This window comes from Copadichromis virginalis, linkage group LG5, assembly GCF_057382275.1.
Source record: "Copadichromis virginalis isolate Kocher_CV1m ecotype Utaka linkage group LG5, C_Virginalis_male_GT1.1, whole genome shotgun sequence".
Classification (NCBI taxonomy): Eukaryota; Metazoa; Chordata; class Actinopteri; order Cichliformes; family Cichlidae; genus Copadichromis; species Copadichromis virginalis.
Genome location: NC_140622.1, coordinates 25188594 through 25203856, shown reverse-complemented (window position 1 = coordinate 25203856; position 15263 = coordinate 25188594). Strand labels below are relative to the sequence as shown.

Sequence of the window (15263 nt, the reverse complement as noted above, 5' to 3'; positions counted from 1 at the left end):
CCTCTGCTTTACAAAGCACTTACTGAGAAACAAAGGAAAGCCCACACAGACTGAACCCTTTAAAACACAGGAATGCTCTTTAGCCCAGCTCTGAATGCATGACCTTTTAATGAGTGCATTTTCTCATTGCATAAAAAATATATATAAACATTAAACACAGAAATTTATACATATATTTGCTCACTCAATTATTCTGTAGTAACTTTGAATTCCCTGGAAGCAGGAATAAGAAAACTGAGCTGTGGCATTTAAAGATGCACTTCATTCTCAGTCATCTTATTTCCTCATCATGTGTGCTTATACTCTTAACTGGAGGGACAGAAAGAGAAAGACAGAGAGAGACAGATAAGGTCTCTGAATAAGGTGCCTTTGCTTCAGCTTCTTGTTGGCTCACTGCTTCTTGCGCAGGTGGATGTACAGGACTCCACTCACGAGAAGCAAGGGGACGCACAGCCACGCCAGGATGAAACAGTAGCCAAAGTGTCCTTTGTTCAAGACTCTTGAGTCATCAAAAATCTCCTTTCTGTGGAAGGTGGAGATGAGGCAAGCGGCAAAGTCCGCGAAACCTGCAAACGTTTTAAAATAAATAAACAACAACAACAACAATAAAAAATCGTATTTTAAAACCACATTAGAGAGTGAGTGACATTGCTTAATTTTACAGTCATCGGGTGAGGTGATGAACCTGATACATTGGTTCACACTAACACCTGTCTGTTATTGTTACACTTATGCGTTTTGTTCTTTACGTTTATTTACAGTACTGTGAGCAGAATTCCTCAGGATTTTGAGCCCTAAACGCTCAGCGAGGCTGGTGGGGGGCAGTCAGAAGAGAGAGGAGCATTTATTGTCACTTTAATACACATCTATGATGACTCCCTAAAATATAAGTACAATCATTTTAAAGTTTTAAATATCAATGGTCATATACAGTTTTCTCTTTTATTAAGAGAAGAGGAGCCATGTCATTTGACATATCAGTGCTTTCCAACCTCCAAGAGCTGTCTGTCATGCTCTACCTCACTGGTTTCTAAAGATGCAGCATATATATCCCTAAAAAACAAAAAGATTGTCGGTTGGTCTGTTCTGATTGGCTGCCTGTCCCAAAACCGAAAGTTCTAACTGCAGGTGGGAGGGGCTTCTGTGCCTCAGATGACCATCTTTGGAATATATGGTCTCGCTGAGCGATTATCTGAACATCTACTAACCGAGGCTTACAGGAATTACTTGTACATACTTTTGCCTCATTATCTGAAAAGTAGGTTTTGAGCATGCACCAATGTATCAGCAAAAAAATAAGGAAAAACACAATAAACTGACTTTGAAGGTTAAAAACACTTATTTTTTTAAGTTTTAAGCAAGTGGTAATAAGACAGGAGCTAATACTGAATTTGTTGAGGACTAGATACAGCTGTGGTTTAACACAGGGTGGTGCTCTAGTGAGCCACAGTTTAAAGGTGTGAATCGTGCAATTACTTTGATTATAATCACAACCATCAGGCTACACAAACTGTTGTCAGACCAGTTTATTGATGTTTTGAAGTGCACATGAGATAAGAAAACTGTTTGATGACAAGAAAATTAACATCTTTGTCAAACTTCAACCATATAGAAGAAAAGCATGATTCAAAAAGTTTGGAAAAATAAGAAAGCAACTGTTTTTAAAATTAAATCAATGTAATGGAAGTGTCCAGTCCAATTAATACAAAATTAGCTACTAATTGACTAAAATTAGTAAATTAGTTACTCTTTGCAAAGAAAGAAGAAGTCATTAAATACCTGCAAAGGCCTGACAGAGGCCTGTGATGTAGAACAGGCTTCCTCTGGACATGGTGAACAGCTGACCCAGAAAAACCAGGAAGGAGATTGAGGAGAAGACCACAGAGAAGACCATGAGGGCCTGGATAGACTGCAGCCAGTCTGGAAGAACAAGTTAAAGGAAGAGCATGGCTCACTATGGAGCTTTGAACTGTTATGCAATAGCCAGTGATGCAGAAATGAAATTAGAGATATGAAGTATGAAGTTGTGTGAGCTGGAGGCCCTCACCCGATGAAGCCAACAGAACCACATCATCTGCAAAAATCAGAGATGAGATTCTGAGGCCACCAAAGCGAAAGCCCTCCGCCACTTGGCTGCGCCTAGAAATCCTGTCCATAAAAATTATGAACAGAACCGGAGACAAAGGGCAGCCCTGGCGGAGCCCATCACCCACCGGGAACGAGTTCGACTTATTGCCGGCAATGCGAACCAAGCTCTTGCAACGGTTGTATAGGGATCAAATGGCCCGTAGCGATGGGCCAGACACCCCATATTCCCGCAACACCTCCCACAGGACACCCCGAGGGACACGGTCGAATGCCTTCTCCAAGTCCACAAAACACATGTAGACTGGTTGGGCAAACTCCCATGCACCCTCAAGTATCCTGGAGAGGATAAAGAGCTGGTCCAGTGTTCCGCGACCAGGACGAAAACCGCATTGTTCCTCCTGTATCCGAGGTTCGACTAACGGACGAACTCTCCTTTCCAGCACCCTGGCATAGACTGTCCCAGGGAGGCTGAGGAGTGTGATCCCCCTGTAGTTGGAACACACCCTCCGGTCCCCTTTCTTGAAGATGGGGACCACCACCCCGGTCTGCCAGTCCACAGGTACTGCCCCTGATCTCCACGCAACCTTGCAGAGGCGTGTCAACCAGGACAGCCCTACAACGTCCAGAGCCTTCAGGAACTCGGGGCGGACCTCATCAACACCAGGGGCTCTGCCACCAAGGAGTTGTTTAACTGCCTCAGTGACCTCGCCCCCGGAAATTGGCGGGTCATTCCCCTCATCCCCAGACTCTGCTTCCTCCTCAGAAGACGTGTCAGTGGGATTAAGGAGATCCTCGAAGTATTCCTTCCACCGCCTGACAATTTTCTCAGTCAACGTCAGCAGCACTCCGCCAGCACTATACACAGTGCAGGTAGAGCACCGCTTTCCCCTCCTGAGACGTCTGACGGTTTGCCAGAATCTCTTCGAGGCAGCCCGAAAGTCTTTTTCCATGGCCTCTCCGAGCTCCTCCCACACCCGAGTTTTTGCTTCAGCCACTGCCCGAGCCGCATTCCGCTTGGCCTGTCGATACCTGTCGGCTGCCTCCGGAGTCCCACAGGCTAACCAAGCCCGATAGGACTCCTTCTTCAGCCTGGTGGCTCCCTTCACCTCTGGTGTCCACCATTTGGTTCGGGGATTACCACCACGGCAGGCACCAACCACCTTGCGGCCGCAGCTCAATGCAGCAGCTTCGGCAATGGAGACGCTGAACATGGTCCATTCGGACTCAATGTCCCCAGTCTCCCTCGGAATGCTGTTGAAGCTCTGCCGGAGGTGTGCGTTGAAGATCTCGCGGACTGGGGCCTCTGCTAGACGTTCCCAGCACACCCTCACTACGCGTTTAGGTGCACCAGGTCTGTCCAGCGTCTTCCCCCGCCACCTGATCCAACTCACCACCAGGTGGTGATCAGTTGACAGCTGAGCCCCTCTCTTTACCCGAGTGTCCAGAACATATGGTCGCAGGTCTGCTGATACGATTACAAAATCGATCATCGACCTGCGGCCTAGAGCGTCCTTGTGCCACGTGCACTTATGGACACTCTTATGTTCGAACAGGGTGTTCGTTATGGCCAAACTGTGATTAGCACAGAAGTCCAGTCCCTATTGCCAGTCTTGGCAGCCGGGGGTCAGTCCGCCAGGGCCTCCGCTCCTGGCCGCCACCCGGCACACAATGCACCCGACCCCTATGGCGCCTCCTGCGGGTGGTGGGCCTGCGGGAGGATGGGCCCATGTCTCCTCTTCGGGCTGTGCCCGGCCGGGCCCCATGGACTAAGGCCCAGCCACCAGACGCTCGCCCTCGGGCACCCTCCCCGGGCCTGGCTCCAGGGCGGGGCCCCGGTAACCCTATCCCGGGCAGGGTAAACTGTTCCCTCGATGTCCTTTTCATAAGGGTCTTATGAATCGCTCTTTGTCTGGTCCCTCACCTCACCGCTCCAGTTCGCAGCCGAGTGTGAAGCAGCGGGAATGAGGATCAGCACCTCCAAATCTGAGGCCATGGTTCTCAGCCGGAAAAGGGTGGAGTGCCCACTCCGGGTCGGGGATGAGTTCCTGCCCCAAGTGGAGGAGTTCAAGTATCTCGGGGTCTTGTTCGCGAGTGATGGGAGAAGGGAGCCGGAGATCGACAGACGGATTGGGGCTGCAGCTGCAGTAATGCGGACGCTGCACCGGTCCGTCGTGGTGAAGAGGGAGCTGAGTGTAAAAGCGAAGCTCTCAATTTACCGGTCGATCTACGTCCCTACCCTCACCTATGGCCACGAGCTGTGGGTAGTGACCGAAAGAACGAGATCGCGGATACAAGCGGCAGAAATGAGCTTCCTCCGAAGGGTGGCTGGCCTCTCCCTTAGAGATAGGGTGAGAAGTTCGGCCATCCGGGAGGGGCTCAGAGCAGAGCAGCTGCTGCTCCACATCGAAAGGAGCCAGCTGAGGTGGTTCGGGAATCTGACAAGGATGCCCCCTGGGTGCCTCCTGGGTGAGGTGTTCCAGGCATGTCCCACCGGGAGGAGGCCCCGGGGCAGACCCAGGACACGCTGGAGAGATTATATCTCTCGGCTGGCCTGGGAACGCCTTGGTATTCCCCCGGATAAGCTGGAGGAGGTGGCTGGGGAGAGGGAGGTCTGGGCCTCTTTGCTTAGGCTGCTGCCCCCGCGACCCGGCCCCGGACAAAGCGGATGAAAATGGATGAATGGAATGGATGGAAGTATGAAGTTAGAAATACTTTCTTACCACTTTGATTGATAGCAGAACACAACCAGGCTTCTGTGGCATTGTCATACATGCAGTAATGCCAGAGGTTGGAGACTTCTGATTCTGTCCAAACCCACCAGGTCTAAAGAAAGAAAGAAATTCAAAGTATGCTCACTCACACATTAAGACAAATATGCAGAAAGGCACATGGCACAAATCTACAGCTGGTATGTTGAGAAGCACCATTCTTTTGCTCAGTGCTCTTCATGTGAAATACAGAGTAACAGCGACATCTGTTGATAGAAGAGGGTAAATTATTTAACACAATTTCCCACGTCTCACCTTCTCAAGGGTGGCAATGACAAGCATGGCCAAGGAGAGCAAATGCAGCACCACTAAGGAGATGAGTAGGAAGACCATGGCTATTCTGAGATTCGAGGACGAGCCTAGAATCGGGTGTGCAAATGACCCTGTGAAGTATGTGAGAAAGTAAAATGATTAATTATTAAAAAGATTTTATAATTAGTCAGTGAACACTCCTCTTTGTTTTCTTCTTTTATGCTATTTAAAGTGACCCACAGATTTCCGTGGCCTGACACACTGGACTCTTTGTCTGCTTCTGGGCAGTTTCACTGACAATCTCTGCTCATTTATCAAGGCACAGGCACGCCACACAGAAGGAAGTGGATGCAGGGGAGTTGCTCCATCTCTTTAGACTCTATCCAGTCTCTGAGGGGCACATGAAAACATCTGCACTCTGTAACATCTGTAAACAAACATGCAGTATGAAACCCTTATGCTCATGATCGAATACTGTGGCTTCTACTTTTTAAAATCTGGATATAAACCTCCAGCGTTTAAATGCACAAAGCATGAAAATCATATTAACGAATAAAAAGTTTTTAACGCTTTGTCAAATGATTTTTTTGTAAACAGGCCTCTGAGTCAAAACAAAACAAAACAAGTAAAACTATTTAAATCTTTTGATAAGTCAGCAAATTTACTAAAACCTAAATCAAATGTTTCCTCTGTGTGACTAATAACTGTCTCTGCAGTAACAGAAGAGAGGAAAATAAACACTTTCCTGAACGTTTGGGAAGCTCAAAGGGGAAATTACATAGCTAAGTAACAGTCTTCAGTTTCAGTAACACATCTGGATAAAATTATTAAATGATTTTTTTTTATAAAGCCTGCACACTACATTAGAAATTCTCCTTTTAAGTGATGTTTTTTTGTCTACTTTTTCAAATTAGAAATGGATAAAATGAAATTTTGAATTTGATGTGTCACCTTATGAGTCTGTAAATCGCACGTCTGTTTACATTGGCACACTTCACTGTGTCGTTACCCTGCCAGGAGTTTGCATTGGTCTGGCATTACAGGGAAATGTTGCTCTTAAATCTCAGATGATCCAGAAAGACAGCACTAAGTTATACTGTACAAAACTCCAGCATATCTCAAGATTAACACAGAAAGTGTAACTTCATAAAAGCTCAGAGAAGTATTTTGTTAGTCTCTTTATAATCCTCCCTAACAAGTGTGAGTAAACTTCTTACCCGTTTCAAAGCGTTGGAGTCGAGAGCTCGAGAGAGATCCTCAGATACTTTTCCCTAGTGACTCCTATCCACTATCTCTGCTTTTTCGTTCCTTGCAGAGGTTTTTGCTTGAACACTTGGAGAGAAGGGCACCGAGGAGGAATGCAGAGTTAGACATAGGAGGAGTTCTCTACAGCCATTTCCTCCAAACTTTCCCTGCCCTCCCCCCAAATCTGTGGTCGGGACCAGCCCGATACCAAAAAATAACATTCCTGTGGACCTGCGTGAACACAGAACATATTCTTTGCAGTTTCCTGCACACATCCCATCTGTACCGAAAATATGGGTCATAATAATAACAACACTGTGCTCATTAGGGGGTGTGTTGAAAAATGAAAAGGATCCCACAGCATTTGTCATGATACTGCTAGATGTGTGGGCAGCACATGATTAAATTGCTACAGACAGATTTATGTGCCAATGCTGCATTCCTGCTCATGCTGTTCATTGAGCCTTGCAGCTTGGTATGAACACCACTACATCACTTCCTACGTGAGGCGACGGAAGGACAGGAAATAAGGGCTGATTCCTGCCCACTTTTGATTGTAAATGTAGAAGAAATCTCAGACCACCCAGAATAAAACACACACCGTTTCATCCTAAATTGAATCCCAAGAGACGATAATGATTTGTCTTTAAACTCAACTTCATCAAGTGACGTCATTCACGGTAAAGGTTTACTTAATTGTCCTGCCAGGTAGTAGACTTTGTCTCACTAATGAGAGACTGTCTTCTGTGTACCTGAAGTAGTGTCAAGATTAAAAAATATCAAATACAGAAAATAGGAAGAGGCTGGATTATTTTTACTGTTGTATTCATGTTTAGGAAGCACTTTGGTTCATTGAATTGTTGCTTATTATGCGGTTTCATTACAGCGCCACCTTAATACACATGAACTTATTGAAGACATCATAGCCCGTGAAAGTAAAATTGTAGTTTTAAAAGTACAGTACTGGGCTTGAGATTGCATTTTGCTAGGAAAATGGGATATAGGTGCCAGCATTTATTGGAATATGTGCACACATATACAGCATATAAAACAAAAACAGAGTTTATACAATTCTAACAAGTTTCGTAGACAATGTTTGTTATGACCACCTTTATGCTCTCACGCAGCAGGCTTGGTTGTGGTTCCGAGGATCTCTAGAAGTAGAATTTGAGGCAGAGCCTTCAGCTCTCAGACCTCTCTACTATGGAGCCAAATCCCAGTTTGCATCCTGGAGACAGACACCCTTACTAAATTTAAGGTTAGCCTAAGCCCTAAGACAGCTGGGATAGGCTCCAGTGACCCCCCGCGACTCTGAAAAGGAAAAAGGAGAAGTGGATGGATGACTTAGTTATGGTGCTATAGGCTCAGATTTCATGGAAGGTACTGAGCACTTCTTGTCCATTCACCTCTTTTCACTCCTCAGGTGTTTATATCCCACTGCAGCATGTCCTTAAATCCTTGTGTTCTCTTTCCTTCCTCTCTTTTCTATTCTTCTCTTTCCCCTTCACCCCCAATCAGTCACAGCAGATGGCTGCCCCTCCCTGAGCTTGGTGCTGCCAGAGGTTTCTTCCTATTTAAAGGGGTTTTTCCTTCACACTGTTGCTGAGTTTTTGCTCATAGAGGATCATTTGATTTTCCTCCAAATACTGTAAGGTCTTTAACATACAGTGTAAATTGCTTTGAGGCAACTTTAGGTGTAATTTGGCACTACCTAACTAAACCTGCACTGAACTGAGTTCACTGAGGCAACTTTTCTTGTCATTTGTTTTAAGTCATCGTCAGGAATAGTTCTCCACACATTTTAAAGGACATTTACCTTTTTTTCCATATCCAGATGATCCTGCACTGCTTCAGTGAGCTGAGGTCCAGGCACTGGGGAGGTTAACCCTTGATTGTGGTTTTCCCCTCTATCCAGGTAGGGTTTTACTGAATTGACAGGTCGTTTGGGATCATTGTCATGCTCGAAAACCAAACTGATATTTTTATCAAGATCTCCAGCACCAGTGGTGGAAATACAGACCCAAACCATGACAAAGCCTACACTGTGTTTCACGGATGGCTGTTGACGCTCACTGTTGCACCTCTCTCCTCAACTCTGTTGATACTTACAATGATTGGAACCAAAGATTTAAACTTCCAAAAGACCTGCTGCCACAGTTTTTCCAGTGCAGTTGTGTATAATATGGTACCTCATCATTTTCTCCATTTCCCTTCCATAACAATGGCTTCTTGACAGCCAACCTTCACTGCGATAGTTTCTGGTGAAGGTTTAGCGAAAATCAACTAAAAAGGCCACAAATCAAGTTTGTTTGTTTTTTTTAAAGGAAAGACAGCACACCATGCTGAAATATTCCACTTTGACTAATAGCACTTTGTTTGCAACAATAAAGTCATTCCCAAAAACAAATCTCTCTTCCACAACAAATAACAGTCACTACAGTAACATGAGGAAAATAAACATTAATCCTTTCGTAATCTGAAGCATCCAGGAAGCTCAAATGGGAAGTGACATCATAAAGTAATACTCTTCAGTTTCAGTTCACTAATACAGCAGGAAAACATGAGTAAACTGATTATTATTATGAAACCGATTTATATTTAAAAAAAAAAAAAAAAAGCGGACGCTACATGTAACTTTATAGCTCTGTACATTAATGCAGCAGTGCACATTTTAATTGTCAGGAATTTTTATTGGTTGTATTGGAAATCTTCCCTCCAAAATTTTGAGATAACTGGGAAATTGAGGTTGTACTTCTTTGTCAGACTTCTGGGTTTTCTAGGGCATGGGGGTTATTAATTCTTTATTTATCCAGGTAAAAATCTCATTGAGATTATTCATCTAATTTCCAAGAGAGACATCATGGCAGCAAGAGTTAAACACATGTACCACATAACTACTTAAAAACCAAATACAATATTCTGTATAAACATGTAAAAAATATACAACAATGATTTAGAGCAATATTTAAAAACCAACCACACCAACTAAGAATTATTCTCCACTTTCAGATAGACTTAAAGTTCCAAAGGAAACCAATGTTGGATGCAAAAGACATAGAGAAAAAAAAAAAGTGCCTTTATGAAAGTGTGTGAAAGGGTGGATGAGATAAAGTATAAAGTGCTTTGAATGCCCAAGTGCAGTAGAAAAGCAAACATTTTCATAAATGTTCTGTATTTTGTTACTATTTGAGCACATCTTCAAAGACCAATGCTGTAACATTTAACCAGGGCTGTGCAGGGGCAGGTGCTCAAAATTAAAAAGGAGTGCATAGAACCAGGCTGAATAACAACAACCCACATTCATCAAGAATCTAAAATAATATAGAATTGCATCATACTATCACTCATCAGGTGGGGACAATGCAAAGCAACCATAGCCTATATTTTACCTGATGGGGTACAATGTTACTGCTGCTGATAGTGCTGGAGGGCAGGGCTGTGTTGATCTGAGACTGTAGACATCAAGTCCAGAGGAGAAATGCTAGCTGATTAAAGTAGTGTTGTGAAATAATACAACGCAAAGATTGGTGACAGCTCTTGGAACCATAGGGCAACAGATTTAAAAACTGGGAAATAAACTGAAACTGTAGAGATCCATAGAGATACAAGTTTGCTGCAGAGAACGTTGGCCGGGGTCCACCCTACTATAAACCAAATTGCAGAGAACCTATGAGGATCCTACTCACCACCCTTCAACAGTTACACAGCTTAAACAGTTGCTAGGGGAAATGAATCCGAGCTGCAATGCTTAAAGACAACCTGTGATTATCGCCACCTACAACAGGAAAGAGAGAGTGCCAAGTGTCAGGGGGAGTCAGGAGTAGGCCACAGCTGCACCAGCCTCCGATTAAAGAGCTAAGGGAGGGGTGAATGTTCATGCTGCGTTCACAAACACCATGCATGAACAAAACATCTCCTACAAAATATTACCCACAACATTAGAGTAGCTTGAGAAGGTGATATCGGCCTGCGCATCCAATTAGCATTCGCCCACGTTATGTTTTACCCGTGTAAAAGACAACGAAAATTTTTAGCGTCAGATTTTTAAATCCCAGAGTTTGTCCGAGGGCCCTCCTCCGTCGTCGCAGGACTAGAACGACGGGAAGAAAACAACGCGCTCACGGTGTTCGGTGTTCGGATTTTCAAAGGCAGTTTGAGACAATTGCGGCCAAAAAAAAGAAAAGAAAGAAAGAGTGGTATGAGACCGCAGTTAAATGAGCCGCGGTCAAGCCATCCGCCTCTTATCCGCCACATAAAGTTTCTTGCGCTTCTACACTTGCCTTTACGGCAGCGCCTGTTTTCCTTCACACATACGCGCGCACACATATTGCATTGGGATAGCCTGGTTCCCCTTACTGTACCTCTGGGCCAAGTTTAATCACTATCAATTGCAATATTCCACAAAAATTAAAGGACAGTTATGCTCATGCTCATGTTCAATACAGTTAATGCAAAACAATCACATCACATTCACAAATTCATTAAAAATCATTCTTGATAGTTGACGTCATACTTTAAACGCATTCCTCCTCTGAGCTACCTATTGTGTCTCTGGACCAAGTTTCATCTGAAACTGCTTTTATACTCCCAAGAAATAAAAGGACAAGTCTGCTCAAATGTAAAAACTTTAAAGGAATGTGATAATGTAATGTTAAAATGTATTCAAAATCATTTGTTATAGTTGACACAAATTTCTCCTCTTCTTGGACACCCACACTATTCGTGTGCAAGATTTTGAATTTTCTGTAAAAAAAAATAAAATGTTTAGGGTCACATTAAAAAAAACCCTTTTTTTGCACTTTAACCTTTGCCTGACGTTCCTTCACTGCTCGGTCCATCACAATACTCAAAAGTTAAAGCAAAGATAACATTTCCTAATTTTAGAATAATCAGAATCGAAATGTCTTTATTGTCATTGTCGCAGGTACAACAAAATTAAAAGTGCTCTCCGATCAGTTGCATCATCAATAGAAATATAAAAATAAAATAAAATAAAATAAAAATGTAATAAAATCAATCAATGAAATACTTAATATCAAGTGCTAATAAGAATAGTATGAGCAAACATTCACATATATTCCCACAAACATGCTTCAGTCAGTGCATAGATCATTTCAAGAGTGGTATTGGCGACTGTCAAACCTTTGAGTTGCCGAGCAGCTGAATACGGGAATAATGTTGACGCGCCCGCTGTTCAAAACGTAAGTCAAAGTTCCAATTTAAAAAACTCCTTTATTTGTTATCAAAATTCTTGAAATCCATCCAAAACTCCCATCTCTGCAGGACCTGTACACCTCCAGGACACTGCGGCGTGCAGCTCGGATCTCAGCTGACCCTTCTCACCCTGGATACAGTCTGTTTGACCTGCTCCCCTCAGGCAGGAGGCTCCGGTCCATTCGCACCAGAACCTCTCGCCATAAGAACAGTTTCTTCCCCTCTGCTGTTGGACACATGAACAATAAACGTACGACTGTCCCCACCACTAACTCATGACCCTACGCTGTGTTCACTGCATGATTCCATGTTTTGGCACTGATCACCACCTGCACTCATGTATATATCTTTCTACGTAGCACTTTTAATTCTTATTCTTACTTTTATTTTTTCATGTCTATTTAAGCGCAATTTATGACAGCATGTTTGCACTGAAGCACCGCAGCAATTTCCTAATGTTGTAAACCTGCTCAACATTTGGCAATAAAACCCTTTCTGATTCTGATTCTGATTCTGAAAAAATGGTGATCAAAACATTCCAGGCTTGAGCGGTCAGCAAGTCAACTTCCCCCATCACCCACTCATTCAGAAAAATTCCCTCGGGCTGCAAACAGGTGACATTTAGACATATTATTGCTGTTGGGTAAAAGTTGTGTTTGAGTCTATTTGTGACTGTACTGTCTTCCCGAGGGCAACATTTCAAACTGGGAGGGGCCAGGGTGGGAAGTATCTTTTATAATGTTCTGAGCTTTTTAAGCAAGTATTGTGTAGCTCTTCCAGCGTGGGGAGAGGGCAGCCAGTGATCCTTTGGGCGGTGTTCATGACCCCTTGGAGTGGTTTCCTCTGAGCCACAGTGCTGCTAGTGTACCGGATGCATATGCAATAGGTTAGTACACTCTCGAAGGTGGCTCTGCAGAAGGACACCAGCAGTCTCTGTGTAATATTTTTCCTCCTGAGAATTCTCAGGAAGTACAGTCTCTGTTGGGCCTTTTTCAGCAGCTCAGAGGTGTTCATACTCGAGGAAAGGTTCTCCTCTATGTTGACTCCCAGGAAGCGAAAGTTTGCCACCCTCTCCACACAGTCGCCTTTAATGATTAGTGGTGGTATCTCTGCCTTTTTTCTTCTGAAGTCTATTATGAGTTCTTTGGTCTTTGAAGTGTTGAGGAGGAGGTTATTGGCCTTACACCATGACGACAGCTGCTCCACCTTATCTCTGTAAGCAGACTCATCACCCCTGGAGATGAGCCCCACCACTGTGGTGTTGTCTGCAAACTTCACAAAGGTGTTGCTCTGGTGGACAGGAGTACAGTCGTGAGTGTAGAGAGAGTAGAGCAGTGGACTGAGCACACAGCCCTGGGGTGAGCCAGTGCTGAGACTCAGGCTGAGGATGTGCGATGGCCAACTCTCACTCTCTGTCTACAGTCCGAGAGGAAGCTGTTGATCCACAAGCAGGTGGTGTATGGAAGCCCCAGGTCTTGTAGCTTCACCACCAGTTTGTGTGCAAGGTTGGTATTAAAAGCAGAGCAGTAACCCCTGAAAAGCATCCGCACATAGCTGCTCCATGTGCTATGGCTACGGTGTCTTCCGTGGATCAGTTAGCTCTGTAGGCAAACTGGTGTGGATCCAGGCTCCGAGGCAGGGCTACTGTGATGTGTCTGTGGACCAACTTCTCAAAGCATATCATTATCACTGGGGTGAGTGCCACTGGTGTGTAGTCAGGCTGGTGATGTGGGGCTTCTTAGGCAATGGGACTACGGTGGAGGACTTGAGGCAGAATGGGACAGTCGCCTGTGCGAGGGATTTAGTGAAGATCCCAGCCAGGTGTTCTGCACAATCCCTCAATATTTGGCCTGGCACTCCTTCAGGACCAGCCGCCTTCCTCGGGTTGACGGCCCGCAGAGTGCGCCTCACCTCGTGTTCTTCCAAGGTGAGGGTGCTGCTGCTGTGGGCCGCGTGTTGCAGCTGTGGCTCCAATACCTCGGGTACCACGGCCACAAAGCGGGCGAAAAAGATATTCAGTTCCTCCGCCAGCTCCAGGTCACCTTCCATATCTCAGAGGTAGATCACCCAGTGTCACAGAGTAGCTAGCACTGCTTCCATCTAAGTGAAGAGCAGATTACCTGTATATTGAGCAGGGTATGAATGCAGCCAACATTTTCAGCCCCGCCAGGTTAACCCTTTAACAAATTAGCCTTGTATGTTGACTAAGAACCAAAAGGCTTAATAAAAATGATATTTAGAAGGCAGTAAATTGGTGGTTTTTTTTATTTTACTTTGACTAAACGTAAACTTCAGAGTGGCGGACCTTAACGCTACTGAGGTCTCAGAGTGAGGATTGGTGGCTAAATATTGGTGGTGGCAGTATAAATACTCACGTATGTTGCTGTTGCCATCCCGTTTTCTTTAGTAGCAAGCCAGCTAAGTGCAGATATGCGCGCGCCCCTTTAAGGGGTCTAGAAAAAGTAGGTCAAAGTATTGGCGCAATCTATCTTTATTTTTTAATCTAAATGAGATGAATTATCATTGCCTTTTAAATTTAAAAATACAATATGATGTTATCAACATAGATCATTTAGGATACATTAAATAATTAAATTAAATTAATTAGTTTAGATAGACTGTTCCTCTTTCTTTTTTTCTTTTTCTTTTTACCTTTTCCCCACAAATGCAACACCAAATCTCATATTTTATTTGTTCTAGATAGGGTGATCTCTAAATGGTTTGTCAAACAGAGCAACCTCAGCCTCATTTCAAAACTAACTTTAAAAGACGATATCAAACATTTTTAAGTAAAATTGCTTTTTCTTCATCACAAGCTAGCTGGTGTTATCTGCTAAAAGGCCTTTAGCGAGTAGGTAAAGTTCTAGAATAAACCAGTTAATTGTAATGTTAAAAATGACCTTATGACTTTCAAATGCGTAGAATTCACTTTTTACTTACCATGTTTTATTTCTTAGTAGTGGAGAAGTCCAGTGATATGTGATCAGGTCACAGTCTAGTTGAAAATGGCAGTTTGTGAAAACTTATGTGGCTTCTTCTGAGGCTTGTCTTCAACCCAAACAATTGGGTAAAGTTTTGACCCAGTATTTGATCAAAGCTACCAAACCTATGACCCGACAGAGTCAAGCTGTGGAGTGAATTGAAGAACTCGGCACATCACCAACCCAACTCCTGATTCATAACTTTTGAATAATATTTGGTCACACCAACCCAACTTACGAACGACTTTTACCCAGTATTTGAGTTAAGATAATAACCCAGCATTTTTTTAATGTGTCTCAACCATTCTAATATACAAAAAGCCAAACTAAAGAACAATAGTTAAGAAATTCTTACATTACGTTATCACATTCCTTTAAAGTTTTTAAATTTGAGCAGACTTGTACTTTAATTTCTTAGGAGTATGAAAACGGTTTCAGATGAAACTTGGCCCAGAGGTACAGTGGAGGAATATGTTTTGAAATCAGCCATCAAGGATGATTTTGAATATGATGTGACTGTTTTGCATTGACTGTACTGAATTTGAGCATAACTGTCCTTTAATTTTTGTGGAATCTTGCAGCTGATAGAAATTAAACTTGGCCCAGACGTGGCCCAGAGGAGGATTGTGTTGAAAGTTTGACTTCAACTATCACCCGATGCAATGTGTGCGCGCGCGTGTATTTGTGAACGCACGCGCACGCGTATGTGTACGCG

At 43.8% G+C, this 15263-nt stretch overlaps 1 protein-coding gene across 3 annotated transcripts; it reads right to left on the bottom strand.

The window, feature by feature from the left end:
• Positions 1 to 89: 89 nt before the first annotated feature.
• On the bottom strand, positions 90 to 11057 carry emp3a (epithelial membrane protein 3a (MAM blood group)). 3 transcript variants are annotated; one of them, XM_085456967.1, is made up of 6 exons: positions 6326 to 11057; positions 5349 to 5535; positions 5112 to 5239; positions 4809 to 4911; positions 1780 to 1920; positions 90 to 566 (listed from the first exon to the last, which is right to left on the bottom strand). In XM_085456967.1, the coding sequence occupies exons 3-6, from the start codon at positions 5187 to 5189 to the stop codon at positions 391 to 393; spliced, it is 498 nt and encodes a 165-aa protein (XP_085313093.1). In that variant the 5' UTR covers positions 5190 to 5239; positions 5349 to 5535; positions 6326 to 11057; the 3' UTR covers positions 90 to 390. The 3 variants fall into 3 exon arrangements, with proteins under 3 accessions (XP_085313093.1, XP_085313092.1, XP_085313091.1); XM_085456966.1 differs by having other exon boundaries at positions 5349 to 5498; XM_085456965.1 differs by lacking the exon at positions 5349 to 5535.
• Positions 11058 to 15263: the final 4206 nt, after the last annotated feature.

What these genes read in the sequence shown, in the direction of transcription:
- emp3a (XM_085456967.1), bottom strand. Translation starts at nt 5,189, where the DNA reads ATGGTCTTCCTACTCATCTCCTTAGTGGTGCTGCATTTGCTCTCCTTG. An exon ending in TTCTGCTATCAATCAAAGTG is followed by an intron (nt 1,921 to 4,808) that starts GTAAGAAAGTAT and finishes TTGTTCTTCCAG; the next exon opens with ACTGGCTGCAGTCTATCCAG. An exon ending in CCTCTGTCAGGCCTTTGCAG is followed by an intron (nt 567 to 1,779) that starts GTATTTAATGAC and finishes AAACGTTTGCAG; the next exon opens with GTTTCGCGGACTTTGCCGCT.